At 42.6% G+C, this 25,737-nt stretch overlaps 1 protein-coding gene across 4 annotated transcripts in view; it reads left to right on the top strand.

Annotated features, from left to right (window-relative positions):
* The window catches only part of Tfpi (tissue factor pathway inhibitor), a 48,852-nt gene that overhangs the window by 9,378 nt on the left and 13,737 nt on the right, over nucleotides 1-25,737 (top strand). For all 4 annotated transcript variants that reach the window (XM_055600663.1, XM_055600664.1, XM_055600666.1 and 1 more), the window contains exons 3-5: nucleotides 17,704-17,826; nucleotides 21,445-21,642; nucleotides 22,955-22,993. In XM_055600663.1, the coding sequence (XP_055456638.1) occupies nucleotides 17,706-17,826; nucleotides 21,445-21,642; nucleotides 22,955-22,993 (358 nt within the window). In that variant the 5' untranslated portion in view covers nucleotides 17,704-17,705. The remainder of the gene's footprint in view (nucleotides 1-17,703; nucleotides 17,827-21,444; nucleotides 21,643-22,954; nucleotides 22,994-25,737) is intronic.

Below are 25,737 nucleotides of genomic sequence, written 5' to 3' on the forward strand. Positions count from 1 at the left end.
TGGCCGCCCACAGGCCCATGTCGCAGATGCCCGACCTCAGTAGCTTTTACCCCCGTTCCCACCACAGCCACAAACAGAGAAGAACGGCCGCGTACAGCGGCACAGCTGTAATCCCAGCGCTTGAGAGAGGAGGATCGCTGCACCTTGGCCCAACCTGGTCTATAGTGAGACTAGCCAAGGATACGAAAAATGGGGCTGTGGCAGAGAGACCACCCCCACCCCCCACTGGTTGCTAAGTCTCTGTTTGCTTATGAAATACGCCGGAATATTTTAGATACTTATGAGTTCTCTCATCTACAGCAGTGTGAATAACCATACCCTCTTTTAAGTTTTTAAGCTTTTTAACATCCATAGCATTAGAATATTCTGTCTTGTAGTCAGGTGTGGTGGCGCACACCTTTAATCCCAGCACAAGGGGAGGCAGAGGCAGGCAGATCTCTGTGAGTTCGAGGCCAGCCTGGTCTACAGAGTGAGCCCAGGACAGCCAGGGATTCACAGAGAAACCCTGTCTCATAAAACAACAAAACAAAACAAAACGGAAGAATATTTTCTTTTTCTGCCTGGCACTGTTATTCCTTTCCCATGAAGTGATTTTCATTTTTACTTTTTTGTTTCTGAGACAGGGTTTCTGTGTGTAGCCCTGGCTGACCTGGAACTTGCTCTGTAGACCAGGCTGGCTTCTCACTCAGAGAGCTGCCTGTGCATCACTGCCCAGCCCATTTTTTCTTTTTATATTATGAATAAGAAGTTAGAGTCTGTGGGCTAAAGATTTTAGCATCTTTATTCCAACCTTCTTTGTTTTTATAAAACCATTTGTGTCAACTATTTTCCTACGTAAAAAAAAAAAAAAAAAAAGGTAACCAGGAAAATGGTCACAGTTTCAAATATGGACATATTACGCCATCAAGTAATTTCACACTGAGCAGTTCTTCAGAAAGTTACACCTCCTTATAACTAGAGCCAAAAGCAGATTCACTATTGGATTGTTCAGCCTTTCAGGAAGTAGATGAGTCAGAGCCTGGAATCATGCGTTATAATTTTTGCTTTGCTTTTGAATCACTCCATGTTCTGATATTCATTCTTCAGCTCCAAAATGCTTTGTTTCATTGCTCCCCGTACTTAATTTTTGAAATCTTTAAAAATATGATCCACTAGGTGGGGGTGGATCTCTGTGTTCAAGGCCAGCCTGGTCTTCAGAGCGAGTTCCAGGACAGCCAGGGCCACACAGAGAAACCCTGCCTTGGAAAACAAAACAAAACAAAACAAAACAAAACAAAACCACCAACAACAAAACCCTATCAATTTATGGAGTTAGTCTCTCTTTCCACCTTTGCAATGTTTGTGTAACAGGACCTCTACTGCTGTGTCATCTCACAAAACAGTTGACAGAGAGAAGGTTCTGTCTGGGCCTTGTGAGTCATATCACTGTAAACATCTTCCAACTAAAACCGTTTTCACAGATTGGCTAATAGCTTGTTTGTGAAAGCACAGACTTTGCCTGGCCATGATTTGTTCCCCAAAGGAAGACAACCATAGAAGATACAAGTTTAAATTAATGGGCCCAGTTATTATCCCCTAATACTCCAATCTCAGAGGCAGGGTTTTCAAGACTGACCAGCTCAGCGTGAATTTGGGCTCTTCCCGTATCATTCCCGTAACTGACAGCAGGCCAGTGTCCTTAGAACCATCTTCCTTAGTATCACATGAGAGCTGCTTCGTCACAGGCACCCTCAGAAGTTAAACGACTCTGAGTGAATCTTCCTACATAGTGCACTTAGATGGAGGAGCATTTGAAACAAACAAACAAACAAACAAATAACAAACAAACACTTTCTCTTCAACCCCGCAAGATCCCCCTGGAGCAGCGGTTCTCAGCCTGTGGGCCGAGAAACCTTGCATGTCAGGTATCTGCACTGTTACCCACCACGTTAGCCAAGTTACAGTTATGAAGTAGCAATGAAATAGTGTTGTGGTTGGGGATCACCAGCATGAGGAGCTGTTCTAAAGGGTCGCAGCCCTAGTCAGGGCTGCCCAGACACTGACAGCTCAGTCAGCCACACATCATGGTGTAGATGCAGGCTGTGGCCCAGGCTGGCTTCTGTGGTCTGTGGTCACATCGATTGTGGAGAGGGAGGGCCAATTAATCACCATTTCAGTAACCAGCAAACATGTCCAAATTAACTCAAAAATCTAAAGAAAAATATGTCCACATTTCCCCAAAACTTTGTATCTTCTGTCAAATCATGTATTTCTCCTTGAACACCATTTCCTTCCTCTCTACTAAATAGTCTTCAAATATACATTTTGTTGTAAATGTGAAGGGCTTCCAAAATTAATATTATCTTGCTTATTTCCCACATCATCACGTACTTTTTCATTACCAATCAGCTTCAAGAGATACAGCAGTTAGTGAATGAAAGTGTCACTACGTTTAATTGTTACAGCCTTGAAAATCTACATTGCTTAAGTGTATAATAGATATGAATGTGTAGTTAGCCATTTTGTAATATTTAGTTCATAAGTATAACTTTTTAAAGAATTTCAGGCATTTCTGAACAGTAAACATTTACGTGTAGGAAAATGCATGGCTCAGCGACTATGTTGTAGGCCATCTATCTGTTGTCTCGTACCCAGTTCTTTCCAAGGCCTCCCTATTTTGCATATAACAATCACTATTCAGTTAATAAACTCCAGTGTGAATCTAATTCAAGCATCTAAGGACAAGGATTACTGACATTTAAAGGCAAACATTACCATGGATTGATTGGTTGGGATGATAACAGCTAACAGCCAGTAATTCATTTAATGAGGAAAATGTTTTAAAAGATTTATTTATTTATTTTTTATAGAGAATTCTGCCTGCATGTGTGCCAGCAGCCCATAAGAGGGCGCCAGATCTCATTATAGGTGGTTAGGAGCCACTATGTGGTTGCTGGGAATTGAACTCAGGACCTTTGAAAAACCAACATCGCTCTTAACCTCTGTGCCATCTCTCCAGCCCTTAATGAGGACTTTTTAATACCTTATTTAATGAAAACATCAAAACCTTCACAGTTTTAAAACTTCACTACTATTTTTTATTTTGAAAAGCCAACTCTTTCTTCACTTCCCTTCCTCTCTCTTTCCCTCCTTCCATCCCTTCTCTTTTTCTAGAGACAAAATGGTAACATAATTTTTTGGTGGTTTACTACATAATTTCTTGGTGGTTTATTAACTCCATTCCCACTCCTCCTGCACCCTTCCTGGGAATCACTGAGCCTGATTTTAGGGTTTCCAGTGTGCACATGATATTGGTTCATCCCCTAGAGGTTGGACATCCTGCTGTTGTGGGTCATTCAGAGACTCACCAGTCAGACTCAAGTTTTGGCTTTAGTAAGTCCGTTTTTTTTTTTTTTTTTTTTTTTTTTTTAAAGAGAGTGTCCAGAACCCAACCCAGAGAGAGTTTTCTAAGTAAGGCCCCAGCTATTGTTAGCCTAAGGATTATAAAGGCAAAAACCATAAAATAATAATTTTTTAAAAATGATTTATTATTTATACAGCATTCTGCCTGAATGTGTACCTGCAGGCCACAAGAGGGCACCAGATCTCACTGTAGATGGTGTGAGCCACCATGTAGATGCTAGGAACTGAACTCAGGACCTTTGGAAGATAAGCCAGTGCTCCCAACCTCTGAGCCCTCTCTCTAGTCCCATAAAGTAACTCCCATCCTTTCTGGGTGGAGGCAAGGCTTGATTTTAATGGATGTCCAGCAGGTGCCTGAGCCATCCAAGCAAGCAAGCATTTCACACAAAGGTAGAAGTTAGCAGTTAACCTGTTTAATCTTGTGAGCTCATTAACTTGTAGGAGGAGCTGAGGCAGTGAAAATATTTTGCAATAATCAGCAGTTTTTAAGAATAACACAACTGGCCCCCTACAGAGATGTAGCAGATGGGCAGCTTAGGTCTGGTGTGGGTCCTCTAGTAAGGGAAGTGTGGACTGCATCGGGCTCCTTTGCCAGCTTTTTGATCACTTCCCCCTGGTGGCACTGCTTTGGCAGGCCACATGCTCAGTCCTGATGCACCTTGGTGAGCTGGGCTGGATGGGAAAGTGAGCTCCTTTTTTCTGAGGAATAGGGGAGGGGAGGGGAGGGAGGGAGAAAGGGTAGGACTGGGAGGTGAGGAGGGAAGGGGCTGCAACAAGGATGCAAAGTGAATAAAAACTGCATAATAATAATAATAAGAATAAGAATAACACAACTGTGCCAGGAAGTGGTCCACCTCAGGCCAGCTGACAGGGGACATTCAAGGCAGGAACAACTTTCTCATGGCTTATACAAGCAAAAAATTTTTTCTCACAAGTTTAGCACAGTAAATATATCCTGGAAATATGTTCTCCGTCACACTACCATGAGCCGCACCCATGAAAAGAGAGTCTTGCCGCCTTCAGCAACCATCAGTTAACCATGCCTTTCGGGCAGTGGCGGGGCCTCATTAGCCCATTCTTTAACCATGCTAGAATATTGACTGGCTCAATCTTGTACAAGGTCTGATACAAGCAGCTACAGTTACTGTGAGTTTTTGAGGGTAAAGGCCTTGTCAGGTCCAGAAGACACCTCAGCAGTCTTCCCTGGCCTGCGGCTCTTAGAATCTCTCCACCCCGCCTTCTTCAGTGCTGCCTGAGCGTCGAGCATGTTGTGATGTGGATGTTTCATTTAAGGATGAGTAGTCCACAGTCGATTCTTTTCTCTGCTTTTACCGGTTGTGACTCTAACAACAGCACAAAGGATCTGCTCTGATGTGCAGTGAGTGTGAAAGCTGCAGTAGTCTATGTTTGCAAGAATCGGCGTTTAGGAGGTAGTTTGCTGAGTGTCTATTTACAAAACAGTATCAGTGGGTTCTCCTCAGAGCCTGCAGCCACCTCAACCGCCTGTTCTGGGAACGTCCCAGGCATGGGGTTCTTCCTGTGGCGTGAGCTTTAAGAATCCAAGTAGAAAATAACAAACATTCATGTTTGCCTGGCTGACCATTGTGCACAGAGCATCTAGGTAAGACCGCTGGTGACTCTTCTTCCTCAACAGCCTGTGAGAACACTGAAAAACTTGTAAAGCTTTTGCTTCAGAAGCAAAAGGAAGCTTGACTCTGCCACACGCATATAAACGCTGGGCGGTCATGGGGTCTGTCTATAATCCCATCCTCTGGGAAGCCATCAGGGAACCAGCAAGTTGCTCAGACAAAGCAGCTGAACAGTGAGCTCTGGGCTCAGGGCGAGGCCTGGACCTAGAAGGTGGAGAGAGACTGAGGAAACGCTCAGCATTGACCTCAGGCTTCTACACACGTGCACATATGAACATGTGCACATGCATGAAAACGACATAGACATACTCATGCAGCTCTTTTTCTCTTTTGTGTTCAAACTACTCTTTTTTAAAAAAACTATTCATTTTTAGTTTATGTGCATTGGTGTTTTGCCTGCATGTGTGTCTGTAGGTGTCAGATTTTGGAGCTAGAGACAGTTGTGAGCTGCCATGTTGGTGCTGGGAATTGAACCCAGGTCCTCTGGAAGAGCAGTTAGTACTCTTAACCACTGAGCCATCTCTCCAGCCCCCAAACCACTCTTATGAGGCAATAATTGGAGAGAAATTTGAATATAAAGCAGTGTTTCCATTGTGTTCAAGAGATTAAGTCAGGGCTAGATTGCAGGAGGCAGTGAGGCCTAAGCAGGGGACCTGATCAACAGTCTCTCTCTGTCTCTTTGTTTTTTTTTTCAAGGCAGGGTTTCTCTGTGCAGCCCTGTGGCTGCCCTGGACTTGCTTTGGCACTTTCACTAAAACAACTCTATTAATATGCAAACATACCTGTAAGAGTGATTAAAATTTCCATCAGTGTTGTATTTTTAAATATACAACTGTATAATAAAAGGAAAGACTTACACTAGCTGAAGAGAAACCAGAGTATATTTTACTGTAGAGAGTACTGATTTCAGATGGTTCTACACTGTTCCAGTCAAGGAAATTTTTGACAACTCATTTCATTATTTTGAATCAGTATTTACTTCTGGTATAAAACAGTGAGACGTGTTTTTTTTTCTTAACGTGAGTACAAGTTACAAATGAGAAGATCAGTGTGATGCTAAAGGCTCGTGGAACCTGCTGTTGCTCGACTGCAGCTTTAATGGACACGCTGTGGCTGTAGCTCAGGGCTAAGGAGAGCATCCCGGAAACACTAAAGAGCTGAGCCCTCAATACAAGGTGGAGGCAGAGAGGGCAAACGTTGACAACAGGTAGGTGCTCAAAACAAGCTCACGTCCAATAGGATAGGCTCTTTCCAGCTCTTCTCTTAAGCTGATTCTTTAATTTGTGAATTTATGGGTTTTATTACCACCAAACTTTAGAGAGAAAGGAAAATCTGATACTTGGCGTGTCTTTTGTTTATTCAAGTTTTATCACTGAGTAAACTCCTACACTACTTCCATGCGGAAGAGGCCAGTTCCCTGATTTTCAACCTTTCTTTTTTCTCTTTCTTTCTTTTTTCTTTTTCTTTTTTGGAGCCAGGGTTTCTCTGTGTAGCCTTGGCTGTCCTGGACTCGCTTTGTAGACCAGGGTGGTCTTGAACTCACAGAGATTCTCCTACCTCTGCCTCCCTGAGTGGTGAGATCGCAGGCGTGCGCCACTGTGCCTGGCTCTTTTATTAATATGGTTAGTTTAGAATTGGGCTGACACTTAGTTTTTTGTATATATTTGGATAGAGTCATGGGAAATTTTCCATTAATAAATATAAGCTCTAACAAAGCACAGAGCGTAAGAAGAATGAAACACGTGGGCAATCCTCAGCATTAAACTTATAAGAGTAAACACTGTAAAACTTGTATTATTCAATGAATTCTGCTTGTAGAATAAGCATGTCAGAGAAAACAGGTTTTTTTTTCCTGTTGTAACAGGTACTGTATAAGCCTCTTTTGCAAGAGGCAGTTAAGAATACTAAAAGAGAAACAGGGACATGAATAATCTATCTGTTAGTTTTATATTTTCGTGTGCTGAATTTGGTATCCACTGCACACATCTTAGTTAAGAGTGCGGCAGGGAGCTGGCAGTGGCGCACACACCTTTAACCCCAGCACTAGGGAGGCAGAGGCAGGCGGATCTCTGAGTTCGAGGCCAGCCTGGTCCACAGAGTGCTGGACAGCCAGGGCCACACAGAGAAACAAAACAAAACAAAGGAGTGCTGCAGGCACGCACGGCTCAGGATCACTTGTGCTGCTTCTTAGTCATCCAGGCACTTGGTCCTGGAATGGACATGCAAACAGCAGACAGCAGTTCAGTGTGCCTGCTGGAGAGCTGCACAGCATTATTGTTGAGATACAGTAACCTAGTGTCGCTGTAGGAAGTCTCTGAAAATATTCAGTCATTACAAAAATGTACAGGTTTTATAGCTACATGTCTCTCTGCCTCTAAGGTCATTTTCGGAGTCGATGTTTTTCTGTGTCTAGCCAGAGCCCCATTTTAGCTTAACTTAAGTTTCACGTCATAAACGAGCCTGAGGCTCACGTCTTGCTTACAGCTCTGATCCCTAGCACTAGGAATGTGCTCCCGGGAAGTGAGCAAGGAGATGAACGTGGCCCTGTGTGGATTCCTTAGTCTGGGATGTGGTCCGCGTGCGGTTCTCCGTCACGCTCTCCCCCAGGGAATTACCCAAACATTTGCATTTCCACAGTATATTTTTTCAGCAAATACTCTCTTCCTGTGAATACAAGCCTGGCTCACAGGCCTCTTCTGAGGCAAGCCATTCCTCCACTAGGAATGTGACTGACAGTTTCAAAACACTACAGCTAACAGCAATTTATTTACAGCACCTCATTATGAGTGTTTTAGAATTTTCACGTGAGAATACCACTCTCATAAAGCGAACTTCCAAACACGGAAAAGACTTGTCAGGGTAGCCTGTCTGCAGAGAACAAGAACAAACAAACCCCCCTGAAAACAAGAAAAAAAGTGAAACAGTCCTGAGTGGCTCTCTAACTTGCTGCCTCACAGTGGGGTTTTTCCTGCTTGCTTCCTCCCTTTTTTCATTTTGCTTGGCTGCTGGCTCACCCACAGGGGGAAGTAGCAAGTAAAAAGGCTCATGGCTCAGGAGAATGGACAGCGTGGTTTAGTGGGGTCGGCCAAGTTGTGTGGACAGAAGCAGTAACGCACAGAGGAAACGGCATTAGCCGAGAAAATTGCATGAGTCCAGATGTTACTCCAAAATGTCCTCCCTTTTTCAGTGGTCAAGTTTGTCCCTCATGCCTTCCTTTAGCAGACCATAAATAATTAGCCAAAATAAAAATTATGTTCTTTAAGATATAGGAAAGTACCCATTACCTTATATTTTTATCATAAAACTTTTTTTTTTTTTTTTTTTTTTTTTTTGAGACAAGGTCTTACTATGTAACTCTGGCTGTCCTGGAAATCATTATGTAGATAGACCAGGCTAGCCCTAGAGATCTGCCTGCCTCTGTGGCTGGGATTAAAGATCTGTCATCATGTCTGTCCAGCCATAAAAGTTTTTATTTATTAAAAAAAAGAGACTTATTTATCTATCTATCTATCTATCTATCTATCTATCTATTTATTTATTTATTATGTATACAGTGTTCTGTCTGCACACCAGTAGAGGGCACCAGATCTCACTGTAGATGGTTGTGAGCCACCATGTGGTTGCTGGGAATTGAACTCAGGGCCTCTGGAAGAGTAGCCAGTGCTCTTAACCACTGAGCCATCTCTCTAGCTCTCATAAAAGTTTTAAAAAGATCAACAGTATGTGAAAGTGAAGAAAATCTTCACAAGGAAGCTTAAGTTTACTAGCTGCAAGCTTGTAATACATATACAATCCCACCTACCGCAGACAGGGTTTCTCTGTGTGGCCTTGGCTGTCCCGGAACTCAATCTGTGGACCGCATTGGCCTTGAACTCACAGAGATCTGCCTGCCTCTGACTTCTGAGCCCTGGGATTAAAGGCGTGCACCATCATACCTGGCTCATATGTGAAATTAATACATGAGCTTCCTAGGTAATCTGCAGAGGTTTTGACCTCGTCCAACGGCTGTCTGCTAGTTGTGTCACGCCTTTTCACGAAGACTGCATTAGACTGAGTGTTCTTCAACCCCCGCTTCCCACTTGTGTGACGGTCCCTTAGTCTTGGAGGGAGGTTGGTTATGATGTGAATACCTGCTTTAGAGCAAAGCTCCTGCAGTCTCTTGTCCTCTGTTCCAGCAATGGGCGCCTGTGCTAGCTGTCATGGCCTGCAGAGAGAAGCTTCTCTGAGGACAGAGAGATGCTCTGGCCTATGATGCAGTGATGAGCCACTGGGAGTTGGTTTAACATTTTGTCCATTTAGCAGATTAAGGTATTAGGGTCACCTCCAAGGCCTGTGACCTTGCTAGGCAGGGGTTTGGCCCAGCTAACAGTATCAGGCAGGCAGTTGTGCCAATCCCAGCACGCATGAGGAAAGGGCTCATGAAAATTCTGTCGGCTAGTCGGCTAGTCACAAGTCAGATAGACGCTTTGCAAATATTTTCTATTACCCTGTAGGTTTTTACATCTTTCTTCATTAACTGTTTTGTAGGATGTTTTTAATGTTAACTGAGTGCATTTTTTCTCATTTGTTATGTTTGCTTTTGATTCCATATCTAAGGGATTTTTCCCAACATAAAATCAAAAGATTTAGTTGTATTGTAGAATATACTACAAGTTTTAGTTCTATTTAGGCCACTGACCTATTTTTAGTCAAGTTTTGTGTACTATACAAAGGAAGGGTCTAGTCTTTCTTTTTCGGAGGTGAGGATGGTCCAAGAAAGGTTTTCTCTGGGTATCCCTGACTGTTCTGGAACCATCTTGTAGATCAGAGATCTGCCTGCCTCTGCCTCCCGAGTGTTGGGATTCTGGGCATATGTCATCATGCCCTGCTATCACATTGTTTTGAAACACGGCTAGTCATATGTGCCAGCATCTTTGGATGAAATGATAAACATTTCCTTACTGAGTACTCTTGAAATCTTTGGCACTGTCAGTTGATTGTACACATAGGTCTGTTTAATGATTCTCAGTTCTCCATGAATCTATAAAGCTGCCAGAATGTATTGGTTACTGTAGCTTTGAGTTGGTTTCAGTTTTTGCATGTGGTTAGCTCACATTAAGTATACAAATGAGTGGAATTTTCTGTGTCATTTTAATACATACATATGTATGTCAAAATTTATTCAAATCCACCCTCCTTAAAACTTGGTCCTTTCTTTGCCTTCCCTCCCTGTCCATGCGTGTTGGTCCTGCTCTCAGGTCACTCTCGTTGGGCTTAGTACATGTAAGAGGACGGTGCTCACTTGTATCGTTTTCTTGGAGCTGACTCGTAAAACTCCACTATGTATATGTGGCATATTTTCTTTTTAAAAACTTGATGTGCCCTGGTGTTTTGCTTGCATGTGTGTCTGTGTCGGATCCCCTGGAACTGGGGTGACAGACAGTTGTTAGCTGCCATGTAGTGCTGGGAATCGAACCCAGGTCCTCTAGAAGAGCAGCCAGTGTTCTTGACTGCTGAGCCATCCCTCCAGCCCGTGACATATTTTCTTTATCTACTCAGATGACAAAGGCACCCACATATCTCAGGAAGTGTGAATCTTCCAACCTTGCTCCTTCATATGCTTGCTTTAGCTACGGTAAATAGCTAGAGTCTCCATGTGAATTTTAAGATTTTCTTGTCAACTTTTACAGAACAAAGTGTTGTCAGGGATTGCATAGAGGTTTTATGCGATATGTAGATTACATTGTGAAATATTGTCGTCTCAGTAGTAAACTTTTTGTTCTGGGGACAGATGGGTTTGTTTTAAATGATTTAGGTCTTGGATTTGTGTGTATTTTACCAGGTTAGCTGTACATCCCTGCATAGTAATATATAATGACTGAGACACCTTCAGGTTCCCTTTTTGTTTACCTCTGCTGCCTGGTAAAGTGGGCACAGATGGAAGGAAGTGGAGGAACATGGACACGTGAAAAATGTCAATCCTCCCACATTTTCAGGTGCCTCATTTATCAGTCAGGGAGGTTGGTTTTGTGTTGAGTTCTGAGTATTTCTCTTATAACATTTCTGAAAGAAAGTTTCTTCAGTGACACAGAACATTAAAAAATGTATACATAATGCATATCATCCTATTTACGTATACAGAAAGTTTTTTCAGTGAAACGTTTAAGATTTGTGGATGATACTGTCATTCCTGTGTGCACATGTGGAGTATGAGAGCGAGCACGGATGTCGCAGCATGCACAGGTTCTAGAGGACACAGAGATTTGTTCCAGTGAGAAGTTATTTCTGGGGAGGCAGAGTCTGGGGATGAGGGAGGAAAAGGCTAGGGCTCTACCTGCATTTTTTCTATAAAAGTGTTTTCATGTATTTCTATCATAATTTTAACTATGTATAATAATAAATATAGCTATAGCTTCACCGAGATATTTTGTTCACGTCTGTCACAGTAAGACTAAATACCCACTGAAGGTGAGACCAAGAGTGATGTTGAGCCACTGGCTAAGGCTGAGGTCACAGTGCAGTACAGTACAGTAGTGGAATAGGTTCTATATTTAACGCTCTTTTGATCTCTCCAAGACAAGAGCAACAACTATGGTCACTGAGAAGTGTCGTGTCTTTAGGAGCTTGTAAAGATCTGTTTCCACGAGGCCCTGTGTTATACCCATGGTTTTTATTTGTCTGATGGTTGACGTTCAGTGTCATTGATTCCAGTAACAGTGTTACCATCAAAGCACAGGAAGTTCTTATCTCTGTGTCCTCTGGCCGTCAGTGCAGTCACAAAAATATTCATTTTGGTGGTAGATATTCCAGCTGTTAACATTATATTTTTTTGAGAGTCTAACAAGTTAGCGCTATTGTTTTGGGAAAAATAGCACATCATGGGTATTTAAGGGAGCAAACCATTCAGTTCACCTCAAGCAAGAAACCAAGGCCATGTTTGCAAACTTGAGTCTGTATTTCCCTCAGAAGAAATACAGATAGCTGGGGCTGGAGATATGGCTCAGTCATTAAAAGCACTGGCTGCTCTTCCAGAGGTCCTGAGTTCAATTCCCAGCAACCGCATGGGGGCTCACAACCATCTATAATGTGATCTGATGCCATCTTTTGGCAGGAAGGTGTCCACACAGATAGCACGTTCATAAAATACATAAATGAATAAATCTTAAAAAAAAAACTTAAAAGGAAAATACAGATGGCTAACACACACACACACACACACACACACACACACACATATATGCTAACAACATTTTAATCAGGAAAATGATAATTAAAACAAGATGAGAAACCACCTCATATATGTTAGGGTGTCTATAATTAAAAAACGTTAACTGGTAATGTGTTGATGAAAAGATAGAAAATAGTAGGGAGGTTTTTCAAAAATGTAGAGTAAAATATTGTTTTATGATCTAGTAATCCCAATTCTAGGTATGTAAGAAAAGGTTGAAATCAAAATGTTGAAAATATGCATTTCTATTTTAGTTGTAGCATGAGCCACAGTAACCCAAATATGGAAATAATCCATCTACTATCAGATAAAAGGGTGAGGAAATGTGCTACAGACACTAAAACAGAAGACCCCTGCAGACAACCATGTAGGTTAAACCTACAGACATTATTCTAAGAGAAACAAGTCAGTCCCTCAAGGATATACAGGTTTACTTACAGAGCATTTATCTGTACGCATAGCGTAGTAGACATGCCTTCCTTCCTTCTTTTCTTTCTTTCTTTCCTTTTTTCTTTCTTTCTTTCTCTCTCTCTCTCTTTCTTTCTTTTTGGTTTTCAAGACAGGGTTTCTCTGTGTAGCCTTGGCTGTCCTGGACTCATTTTGTAGACCTGGCTGGCCTTAAACTCACAGAGATCTGACTGCCTCTGCCTCTCGATTGCTGGTATTAAAAATGTGTGCCACCACCGCCCAGCTGAATATAAATTGCTTTAATCTGTCAGAAAGGGCCAAATATAGATGATTCCACACTGATACTGACAATAACTAGAGCCCCTTGTTATTTTTTAAATAGCAGTCTAGTGAAAGAAATCATAGCTCCCTGGAAACATGGCTGATTTTTGAGACCATGACATAGATGTACAATATAAGCCTGGAATATTTTGTAGCAACTGAAAGTATGGAGGCAATTAAAAAAAAAAAAAGATACTAATACTCCATACTAATGGAGTGCTGAAGAAGTCCAGGAGCCAAATCAATCGGCATCATATTGGCCAAAAGGGAGACAATTTGAGCAACAGCATTCATAAAATAGTAATGGATTGTCATACAACATGAAATAAATACCCTCATCTTCACGATGATATTAATCAATCATTTAATAACTTGAAAGAGAGCAGAAGATGATGGAATACAGAATTCCAGTTTGTGTTGGTATCTAGTGTTTAGATTATCCCTGTCTTAGGGCAACTATTGCTTTGATGAGACAACCTTGGCCACAGCATTCAGGGAGGAAAACGTCTATTTTGCTTCCACTTCATAGTCCATTACCGACAGAAACCATGGCAGGAGCTCAAGGCAGGAACCTAGGGGCAGGGACTGAAGGAGACGGCATGGCACTTAGGGATGCTACCTGCTACTGGCTTGGTCCCCGTGGCTTTATCAGCCTGCTTTTTTAAGCATCAAGGTCCACCTGCCCGAGGGTGGCACCACCCACGGTAAACAGAGACCTCTTACCTCAGTCATCATGGAGAAAATACACCACAGGCGGGCCCACAGGACCATCTGTTGGGAGAACCATCTGTTCTCACTTGGAATTTCCTCTTCTAAGAGGACTCTAGCTTGTGTCAAGTTGACCTAACACATTGGTTAGCACAGCCCTCTGGAAGCCAGACATTGCTTCAGTTAATTTATTTGAGACAACAGAACAAAAACCAGCCTAAGGCCAATGAGAAAGGTTGCTGAGATGCCCAGCGTCCTGCACCTGAGGTCAGGAGCAGACTGCTACTGGCCCAGGGTTCAGTGGCGGTGGGGGTCTGTGGAACAGCAGTCAGTGGTGAAAGGTAAGGTAAGGGACTGGTGAGGGCCCCCTGGAGAGGGCTGAAGCTGATTCCTAGCATTGTTAGCATGACTATGCTGTGTTGGAAGTGAGATCCATAATCACTGTTTATGGACGACCTTAGGGTCAGAGTCATAAGTTGACAATGGCTGAAACTGACACTGCTTCAAAAACCCATTGAGACTGGGCATGGTGGTGCATGCCTTTAATCCTAGCACTCATATAGCAGGAAGGTCTTTGTGAGTTCCAGGCCATGCAGGGCTATATAGTGAGACCCTGTTTCAAACCAGACGTACAGACAAGAAAAATTTCACCCTCCCAACACCGAGTACAAGTACATAAGGTTCTGAAAACGCGCACGGGGACGATAGGTCGCCCAGTGTGACAGACAACCATTTTTTGTAGTTTTTTTTTCATTATTGTACACTTTTAATTTTTTTAGATTATAATTACATGATTTCCCCCTCCAAACCCTCCCATATAATGACACCTTCCCGACCCTTTCAAAGTCGTGGTCTCTGTTTTCCAGTGACTGTTACCTGCGTAAATGTATGTGTGCGTATGTGAACCTAGCTAAACCTCAGTCTGCAGAAGTCACTTGTACTTTTTTTTCAGGGTTGGCCATTTGGGATTGGAGAACTGATTGGTGTCTCTTCCCTAGAGAAGACTTTCTGTAGCTCTCGGCATTCCCAGTCGCCTGTTGGTCTTTGCATAGCGTCGAGGCCTCCTGGGCTTTCCCCTCTGCCCACGTTGGCACGCCTGTTGTTATTGGCTTAACTCAGCTCACGTTTTGGCAGTCATAATGGGGAGACTTTCTGCGTGTAGCTTTTGACATTCCTGGGAGACAGCAAAGTCCCTGATCTTCTGGCTCTTATGCTCTTTCTGCCCTGTCTTCTACAATGATCCCCGTGCCTTGGGTTTAGGAGTTGTATTATAGACATAACTTTTGGGACTGGGTGCCACAACTGCATTTTCATTGGTTGTGGTTTTCTGTAGTGGTCTCAGTCTATTACACAGAGATGCTTCCTTGATGAGCAGTGAGAACTACCCCTACCTGTGGGTATGAGAACAAATTTTATCACGTAAGTGAGAGATCCTGTGGTTTAGTAAACGGTGGCTATAGGTTCTCCTCCATGGTTCATGACCTCTCTTGCCCTGGGTAGTTGACTGGGTTTACTGTACGATCCATCACGTGCTTCTTGGTCATTGTGAGGGAGTGTGCCGCTGCCGCCTCCTCAGGATCGCTGTGCTGTGCTGGCTATCGTTGTGGTTCCTAGGCATCGCCACTGGGTTCGACTGTTGATGCTTTACTCCTGTGGAAGCTTTTGTGATGCCTTCTGGTGCCATGAAAGCTGGTCCACAGGGAGGAGGCTTTGGGTCAGTTCCAGCTCAGGGGTCTCTGGCCTTGCACCTGAAGTTGAAGTTGAAGTCCACATTGAAGCAATGTGGACTTAAAATCATTGCTTACTAGAAACCTGTTTAGAAAGAAACTATACAAAAATCTAGTGTTTTCTTGCATCAAGTTTAGCACTCAACAGCCAGAACCCATGCAACCGCTGTCCTTTTTGTTAAGACAATTTCTACTTTCCCCTAGTAAGTAAGTCCTATTCGGAGCTAGAGAAGCAGGAACCAGAATTCTTTTTAAAGAGTAAAATGTATTTTCTTTATATGTTTGAGTGTATGTTCTAAGCATCATGTGTGAGCCTGGTGCCTACAGATTTGAGAAGAGGGTGTCAGATCCCCTGGGGCTGGGGTTAGCCATAGTTGTGAGCCGCCATGTGGGTGCTGGAGCTTGAACTTGGGTCCTTTGAGAGAGTAGTCAGCACTCTTACCTGCTTCTGGTCGGTTCTGAGATTAACGGACATCAGCCCTTCCAGGCCTAGGTACTCCACAGTCTCTGGAATGTGGCTAGGGACATTTTGACCCAATTCAGCTAAGCTGGCTTTGGCTGCTTGCAACAAAGCAGAGACTAAATGAGCTGCAGTTTTTAAATAAGATAGATTTAGCATCTGTGTTCTGAGCTTTCAGCAGGAGTCCTACCTAAGCCTGAGCCAGACAGACAAAAAGCCTGCTTCACGGTGAATTCAAAGCAACTGCACTGGAGTTTTCATAGAATCAGTCTCTGAAAGGGTTTGAAGAGTAAATTGGAACCTAAGCATTTAGTAGGAATACTCTTTGTAAGCACACGTGTGTCAGAGTCTCGGAATGGCATGCGTATGTTGTATGAGGCGCTCTGCGGTATGTTGTATGAATTATACATATATGACATTGCTGCTGGCTAAAATTCAGATATGCTCTAGCACGTTCGGTGTGCCACGGGAAATGTGATTCCATCGTTTATCAGTGATTTTAGTGATGCTGAATGTAAAATGGCACCACTGACTTTACTGTTACTCTATTCAAGGCCGCCCATGTCTTTTTATCTGTTTTTTTCTACTTGGCCTGATTTGGGGCATTCCAGGCTCCAGAATTGTGACAGGAAAGTTTGCACCTTAAGCATTATGCAGTCCTCGGCATTCTGTTGGGAGGTGAGAACCGGCTAAGACGGCTGTGTACACGGCATAAAGATGGGGGTCTGCAGGCACCGCTGTGCCTTGCACATCAGCTCTCTCCGAAGCATCACCCGCCATGATGCTTGGATGTTCCCTTCCACCTTTGAGTGCAGGGGGGAGTCGGTTTTTGTTGTTTTAAAGCTGCGTGTTTTCCAACTCCTTTTCCTTTTTAGATTTAGATCTTTAAATAATCTTGAAACAGGAAATGTCTCACTTCCTGCTGGAATCCATATCTCTCAGTGTAAAAGTGTTGGCTCATCACTTCTCTGCGAAACTCCTTTAAGAGGGTAAACTGGGGAAAGGTGACCTGAGTTGCTTAGGGATGGGAGTGGCTGGGGTGGAGGGTTCTTCTATTGTCTGCGTGCTCATTGGGCAGAAAACCTGGGTGGGAAACGGGTCATGACACAAATATCAAAGAAACAAGGAGGGGATGGGTGAACATGCTTCCTTCCTGAGAGAGGGAGCAAAGCAAGGGGAAAGAGAATAAGAAACTGAAAGTTGCCTGAATAATGTCAACAACAAAAAAGCTGGAAAAATAAAACACAATTAGTTCTGACTGAAAAGAGAAGTAGCTGAGAGACATGGGAATGCAACCTGTTTAGACCAGAACCAGATTTTTTTTTTTTTTTCAAGACTGGGTTCTCTGTGAGGCCAGGTTGGCCTCGAGCTCACAGAGATCCACTGGCCTCTGCCTCCCTGAGTGCTGAGATTACAGGTGTGGACTACCACACCTGGCTCCCAAACCAGATTTTGTTAATTTATTTTAGGTTGCGTTTACAACACCACACCGTGATTTTGTCCGTTACCGCACTGACATCTAAATCTGGATTCCACATGCGATGTCGCAGCGATTCCTGTTAACCAGCTCTTGTAGTCTCTCAGCATTGTCTTGTCTTGCCCTTTCAAGGCTAAAGGGCAGCTTTTATTTGACTGTTATCAAATGCACACTGTACGGATGTTTGTAACTTCAAATGCTTCTCTACATTTTTAAAGGTGAACTTCAGAAGGTGTCGACAGCAGCGTGTGAGGACGTTTGCAAGAGTCCTCCGGCCCACAGACACAGCCACAGCCACAGCCACACTGACCACTCCTTAGCTGTGTTTGTGTTCTGTGTTTCAGAGATGACTCGTGTAATGAAGAAAGAACACGCCTTGTGGGCATCTGTGTGTCTGTTGCTTAGCCTTGTCCCCGAGCTTCTTAATGCTCTGACCGAAGAGGTTGATGGACAAGCAAAAGCCACAGGTAAAACGCTGCAGAGACTGAGCTTTTCTTTTCCTGACCCAAGCTCTCAATTTAGGGTAACATCCACATTTCTTTTATTATGCTAGATTTTTAAAACTGTTTTTAGATGTTTGCCTTATTATTTTACGCGTATGTGTATTTTGTCTGCATGTGTGTCTGTGCACCAGTGTGCGGGTCCTCAGAAGACAGAGGCCGGCACTGGATCTCTCAAAACTGAGTCATAGCTGGTTGGGGGCCACCATGCGGGTGCTGGGATTGACCCTGGACCCTCTGGACGAGCAGCCAGTGCTCTTAGCTGCTGAGCCATCACTCCAGCCCCTTAGATTTTTTTTAAATGAAGTGGTATTTTTCTTAAGACAATTCTTGTATTGAGTGTGTTAGTTTTTAGACTGTGCAAAATCAAGGCACTTCATCGAGACATGCCTTTTGTGTGAACAGGAAAGTCAACTCTCTGAAATATTGGAAGATCTGAAGGAGATTCTTGCTAACATGAGCTTATCTTTGAGCTCCTTCTTATCAGTATTTTCAAAATAAGAACATCAGAGATGGAACTAATGTAGGAACCTAGTTGAGCAGGACATCAAAGGAACTAGTGAGTTTCAACTCCCTTAACTGTGTCTAAAATAAAAATATTAATAATGAAAAAAAAAAAAAAACCTGTGTAGTCATCATTGTGGATCTGTATAATTTCCCCATCGTAACACAGCACTATTGCTAGAACTCAAGTTGTTAGTGATGATATCTTAGCTCTGACGTGTGTTGGAGTCCCACACACGCATTGGCATGTCTAGTGAGTTTGTCCATGTACTCCCTCGGACAGAGGTTGGGTATGTACGTGTTCTGAGCTGAAGTTGTAGTTGGTGGCTGAGAGGAGGGCCTTAAACCCTCAGAGCTCCGCAGAGGGTTTCCACTATAGTCCAGGCCGACTTTACGTCAAGAGCTTTTCTTCTGTCTCAGAGCTAGGGCTGAAGGCGGGGTCCTGCCCCTAGCTACAGCTCCATTTCACAGTGCAGATCTGAGGTTCTCTTGATCGTTTACTTGAACAGTCTCGTCGAGATTTGTTTAATTTCTGTTTAATTAATTTTGCAATGCCCAGAGGCGCTCAGCATGTGGGCCCTTAGACCGTAAGTTACCTGGGATCCTAGATTCGCAAACAATCTCCAGGACAGTAGTATTGTAATGATCAGGGCATCCTATGACCTTGAGCTTTTTATTTGACACAGGAAAGGAAAGTAGATTGTTACTCTCAGGCACAAACTATATGCGATCAGTTGTAAATATTTAAATATCAGTTATAATTCTATTTATCTTGTTACATTAGATCAGATTCTTCTTAGGTTATTCTGCCAATTCCCTGGTTTCATGCTACAAGGGATATTCCTTTTTTTTTGGACGTTATCCTCCACTCTCAACTTCAAGTGTAAGAAAAGTTAGCCTCACCCTTCCATGAGCTATTCCGCTGTCCACCCTTTAGTAAACTCCTCACTAGGTCTTAGTGGTTGCAGGCTTCATGAAGGGCTCTGTACCTGCTCTGTTGTCATATCTGCTACAACAGCCCAGCGCTTGATACCTAAGTATTCAGTAAGCAATCTTAACATGCAAAAAGGTTATCCCCCAAAGGAAACCAAGACAGGCACCCACCTTCCCTCCGGTGGGTGGCTCTGCATGTCAGGGGGACCACCGAGCACCCCGAGTCAGGGGTGCTGCTCAGATGTGAGTGCTGACAAGCTGAATGCACAGAATGTACTGATACAGAATTAGGGTAAGTTCATTAACACGGAAATCCTAAAAGAAGAATAGTCAGCTAACAACAAAATACAGGTAATACAAAATTGATAGTTTTGTTTATAAAGCAAATTCTTAGAATGCTGTTGAGTGTAAATTATATTATTAAATTTACTTATTTAATCCAGGTGCCGTCTTGGGCATCTCAGTCATAGGTTTGTGCCATTGTGGCTCTAGCTGTGTAAGACATCTGCTACAGCAGCAGAGGGGCCCAGTTCGATCCTGTGCTGGTGTAAGTCTGAACGACCGAGTTTCCCAAAGTCTTTGTTGTGAGATGAAGATAACACCTACATCACAAGGTTGTGATCAGTAGATGACCCTCCTCGCCCCCCACAGGGTCTCTTCGTGTAACCAGGCTGTCCTGGAACGCAGAGATGGGCCTGCCTCTGCCTCCTGAGTGCTGGGATTAAATGCGTGTGCCACCGGTGATTGTCAGATGATTTTAGAATAAAGTTTCTTGAACCTGTCATCACTCAGAAAAAAATTGCCTGTGATTACTGTACCTATTGCTGTTGTGTAAATGCAGACAGTTGAAAAACAAAACAAAATGACTCTTTGGTGGTACACCGCCACCCTCTTGTGGCGTGATCATTAACTAGCATTCTGAACTTGGGTTTTCCTGAAAACACACACAAACACACAGCCAAGAGATTGCAGACAGCAAAGATCTTACATAAGTCAGCCAGAGAATAGAAAGAACAGGAAGACAAGGTCTGTGCTCAGCTCGCCTTTCCCTCACTCTGTCCAGTTCCCAGCCAGAGCGTGGGAGCCGGCTGCAGGGGACAGGTCAGTTAGCTGAGTCACCGAGTCCTCGTACCCCAGGCCGGATCAGAAACCGCCTTCAGGTGATTTGATTCACACAAGTTGACCATTAACACCAGCCACTACGGCTAACTGTAATTTTATCAGTTTTGTAAATGACTGGAGCTGAGGAGATAGTAATGAGCTTCTCCTGTAAGACCAGGATCTGAGATTTATTCCAGAACAGAAGCAAAAGAACAACAACAAAACAAAAAACAACCGGTGGATCTTGATGGTGCATGTTTTTAAGCCGAGTGCTGGGAAGCCAGGGAAAGGTAGGCTCCTGGCACCCACTGTCCGGAGAGCAAGCCAGCCAGCCTCGCCCACCTTCTGAGTGTCAGGCTAGTGAGAGACAGGAGTTGAAGAGAGACAGTCCCTTCCACATCAGCATATCTGCAGGCATGTACGCACACAAATACATAAGTAAACAAATGAGAACATTCCGATTTCTTTGCTAGAATCTTAACTTTATTGAAATATAGCTATAAAATATATTAGTTTAATATATATAACTATAATGATAAAATAAAAATGGAAGCAGATACTTAAAAGTAACCTAAAACAAAGTTATATGAATATTTTTCAAAAAGTCACGTTTTAAATTTGCAGGGAATTTAAAAAATGGATTTACAGCAATATTATTATCCAACTACAAATTTGCTTTGTTTTAAAATAATTTTTGTATGAAAACATTAAAATGATGCTCATCCATGTTTTAGTATCTGATTTTATGGGGAATGAAGCAGCATTTGGTAGCTGTGCTGATAGCCTTTGACTTAACAGAGCACTGCTGCCCCTTCAGGCAAAAGCCGGAGGGCCTCTGCGAGTTCAAGGCCAGCCTGGTCTACAAAGAGAGTCCAGGACAGCCAAGGCCACACAGGGAAACTCTGTCTTGAACAACAACAACAACAACACCAAAATAAAAAAAATAAATTGAGAGTGAAAATTTTGTATTTCACACAACAGCAGCAAGGACATTATCATAGTGTTGGCAGAGAATAAACACGGGAGCTTTTTATTTTTACCTTGCAGATTCTGAGCTGCCGCCAGGGAAACCGCTGCAAACATTCTGTGCAATGAAGGTGGATGGAGGCCCGTGCAAAGCAATGATAAGGAGTTATTTTTTCAATCTGTCTAGCCAGCAGTGCGAACAGTTCATATACGGAGGGTGCCGAGGAAACCCAAATCGATTTGATACCCTGGAAGAGTGTAAGACAACGTGCATAAAAGGTACGTTTCCGGAAAGCCTCTGGCACAGGAGCTGGTCTGGTTACCAGGTCTAAATGCAGATTTGGTAATTTTTGAAAAGCAATGCTATTTCCTAAGAAATCCTACTGCTTACATTTCTATGTTTCATAGTTAACTGTTGTTTTTTTTTTTATTTCTTCATATCAGTTATCATAAAATTATGAAGCCTCATTTATTATCTTAGCATCTTAGAATAGCAAAAAGGGAAGGAACAGTAAAGTCTGCTGAAGGATTTCATAGGTACAACAAAATGAGTTCAGCTAACCTACCTGGGTGCTGGGTTGGCAGAAAAAAATTGTTTTTCATGTAGACTTGGCTGCAGCTTTATAAATAGAATCTTCTTTCAGCAACTTTCTCTGAGATAATGAATCAGAGAACCGACAGGCTCCAAAGACAAACATGTTGACATATACAAATGTTTACTTTTTGAGTGGCTTAGTGCTTCTAAGTCTAACACAGACCTAGAGTCATTCATATTGGAATTTTGTAAGATTACAGAAAACCTAGTCAGAATCCAGCCCTTCCATGAAAATTTTACCTAAGCTAGTGCTGGTGCTGACTTTACTGCTACAGGACTTAAAGCATAGGGTAATTAAACTTGATTGGCATTTTTGCTTTTTATAGTATTTTAACAATGTTCACAAATGCCACCCCAGGTGGCCTGACTGACTGCTGGTAGAGAAGCTACAGGAAATGAGACGTTGTGCATTCCAAAAGCTGCAGGGAAGCGGCTCGCAGAAGGAGCGGATGCTCTGGGGCAGCCATACCTAGCCTCCCTTAAACCTCCCTCCGTGCCATGTGTACTGAGATATGACCGGTGCCCTATTACCATGCGTCATTCTACATTTCTGTGTATCAGCTAAGATAATTTTCAAAAAAGCAAAGCGGAAGCGGGAGGTGGGAAGCTGAGTTCCGTAGCTGACTTTCTGCACGGCATTTATCAGGGCCTTCATTTGATATACACTAACAAACAACGCCTTTAATCCCAGCACTCAGGGAGGCAGAGGCAGGCATATCTCTGTGACTTCGAAGCCAGCCTGGTTTACAGAGTAAGTCTGGGACAGCCAAGGCTACACAGAGAAACCCTGTCTGGAAAAACAAAAACACCCAAACCAACCAAACAAACAAAAAAGGCCTGGCTTTAATAATCTATAAATAAAAACAAACTTGATTCATTAAGGCATTCTGTATGAGGATAATATTAATGAGATTATGTAACTGTTCTAGTTTAAAGTCAAGTTCATAATATTACTTTATAAATGATGGCCACTAAGTCACTCATTTTCTTTTGCAGGTTATAAAGAGAAGATGGTAAAGACAACATCCGGAGCAGGTGAACTTTCCTTATGTGTAAATTATTCTAAGGCAGCTGGCTGTTCAGTTCTTCTCTACCTCTGTAGATTGACTTTAAATCTACATGACATCAGAGATAATTCTTTCTATTTTTGTTTTTTTTCAAGACAGGGTTTCTGTGTTTAGCCCTGGCTGTCCTGGAACTTGCTCTGTAGACCAGGCTGGCCTTGAACTCAGAGTTCTGCCTGCCTCTGCCTCCTGAGTGCTGGGATTAAAGGTGTGTCCCACCACGGCTGAGATACTTTTCTGAATTAGAAACAGTGAAATTTTAGACACCACAGCCAGGGGGAAGCCTTGACAGGCCAGGAGTTTTGCAGCGTGCTCTCTCGGGCAGTGGTCTTCAACCTGTGGTCGCTACCCCTTGAGGGAGAGCTAGCAACCCTTTCACAGGTGTTGCCGATCAGATGTCATGCGGACCCGATATTTACATTACAATCCACAACTGCAGCAAAATTATAATTATGCAGTAGCAATCAAGTAATTTTATGGTGGGGGTCAGCAACAGGAGGAACTGTACTCAAGGGCCGCAGCATGGGAAAAGGTAGAACACCGTGCCAGAGCCACATTGGCTGTTTTAAAACATGCGGGCGATGATGTAGCCCTGATTGTCTTATTCACCCGCTAAGCCATAGTTAACCTCCGCTCTGGGTGATTTAGGAAATCTCATTGAATGGATGAACTGACACATGCTTGAATTGTTAACAGTCCTGAATGTAAAGGTGAGTGTAGATAAGTTAACAATAGCTGCCTTATTTAGTGCATGTATCATTATTTAGTGTGCACACGTATTTTTGAATACAGAATTTTTTTTACTAGTTGTAACTTTTTAAGGACTTATTATAATAATAGTGTCGCTGTGTTGGGAAGCCAAGCTCCGCTTTTCCTGCCTCTGTTTTGGTTTTGCAGTAAAACCAAAAAAAAAAAGCAAGTCGCCTGCTTTGGCTTCCAGCTTACTCTGCAGTCTATCGACGTTCCGATCCCTAGTTCAAACTGCTGTCAACAGAGGCCTAGAAACTGGTTTAATCCAGGTGCCACTTATGATATTTGTACTGAATAGGAAAATATATTAAAAAAATCAAGCTGTTTAACTCAAAATCCTGAAAATATTAAGTAATTTAAAAGTAAGTGAAGATGCAAAATTCAAGGTACACTTAAATTTTAACATCTTTTTAACCGTCCTGTCTGGGAAACAGTTGAAAATATCTTTCACTAATTGGAAATCTTCAGAACTAACTTATCAGAATTTAATTTAAAAATGCATAAAATGGCCAGGAAGTGGCGACCCATTCCTTTAATCCCAGTGCTCTGGCAACAGAGCAGGTGGATCTCTAAGGAGGAGGCCAGCCTGGTCTACAGAGTGAGTTCTGGGACAGCCAGAGATACACAGAGATCAGGTTTCAGAACCAAACCAAACCAAACCAGCAGGAATAAAATAAACTCAATTACAATGTATAACAAATAGAACTGATTATTTATAATTTTTAAAAACATATTCCTCTGGCATGAGAGGGGGAGGGGCACCCTTGGGATGTAAAGTAAATAAACTGAAAAGAAAGATATTCCCACAAATAGTGAATTAATTTTAGAGTAACAATGTGCAGTACTTCAGTTAAGTAAATTCATAGTTATTATTAGTACTGAAAAAACAGTATATTTATAAAATCCGTTTTGTCTACCAAATGAAGGAAGATATTTTTATGAAAGGAAATAGTGACATTGAAATATTAAGATTTTGCTGGGCATGGTAGTGCCTGTAATCCCAGCACTCGGGAGGCAGAGGCAGATGGATCTCTGTGAATTTGAGGCCAGCCTGATCTATAGAGCGAGTTCCAGGACAGCCAAGGCTACACAGAGAAACCCTCTCTCATAAAAAAAAAAAAAAAAAAAAAAAAAAAAAAAGAATGTAAAATTGTATTTTGGAATTCAAGAAACAGTCACAGTTCGCATGTAGACAGAGATTATAGCGTGGGTCATGATATTACACGTTCTGTGACAGCTGTGTTTAGCCTGTTCTGGAACGTGATCAAAGAAAGGATATTAAACTTTGCAAAAGCTCTTCTAATCCCCCAACATGTATTTCCTTTCTGCCTCTACATTGTTGCTTGGAAGAAGAGACGGGAGGGAGGGAGAGACGCAGAGGTGGAGGGTGCCATCCTGAGCTCAGTTATTAATTCCAGCACAAGAACTCAGGAACTTCCACGAATAGCCAGGCAGCTTCCTCTGAGAGCCTTTCCAATGTTTAAAGCCGCCACGGCATTCTTCCCAAGCAGCTCAGTTCCTTCCCTGCCGATTCCCAACACCTCAGCGGACCGTTCCTTAGTAAACAACAGAAGCAGTTGAAGCAAAACTTATCATACTGTGTTGTGCTTCTAAAGCAAGGTCAGCACATCATCAAATAACCCCAAATCCTATACTTCATTGTTTTATGAAAATGCTGATGGTATTTCCCTGTAATATAAGAAACCTAGGGCTAAAATACCAGGTAAAAATATAGAAGATACAGTTTCATCTTCCTTATTCCAAATACCAAAATAGCCAGATAATGGTTCAGTTCTTTAAAAATTTTCTTTTTTCTTTTTTTTTTTTTTTTAAGATAACTTGTTTGTTTTCATTTTATGTATATTGGGTTTTGCCTGTATGTATGTCTATGTGAAGGTTTTGGATGTTGGAGTTACAGACAGTTGTGAGCTGCCATGTGGGTGCTGGTATTTGAACCCAGGTCCT

The sequence above is a fragment of the Psammomys obesus genome, unplaced genomic scaffold, assembly GCF_907164565.1.
Source record: "Psammomys obesus unplaced genomic scaffold, mPsaObe1.curated_primary_1811, whole genome shotgun sequence".
Classification (NCBI taxonomy): Eukaryota; Metazoa; Chordata; class Mammalia; order Rodentia; family Muridae; genus Psammomys; species Psammomys obesus.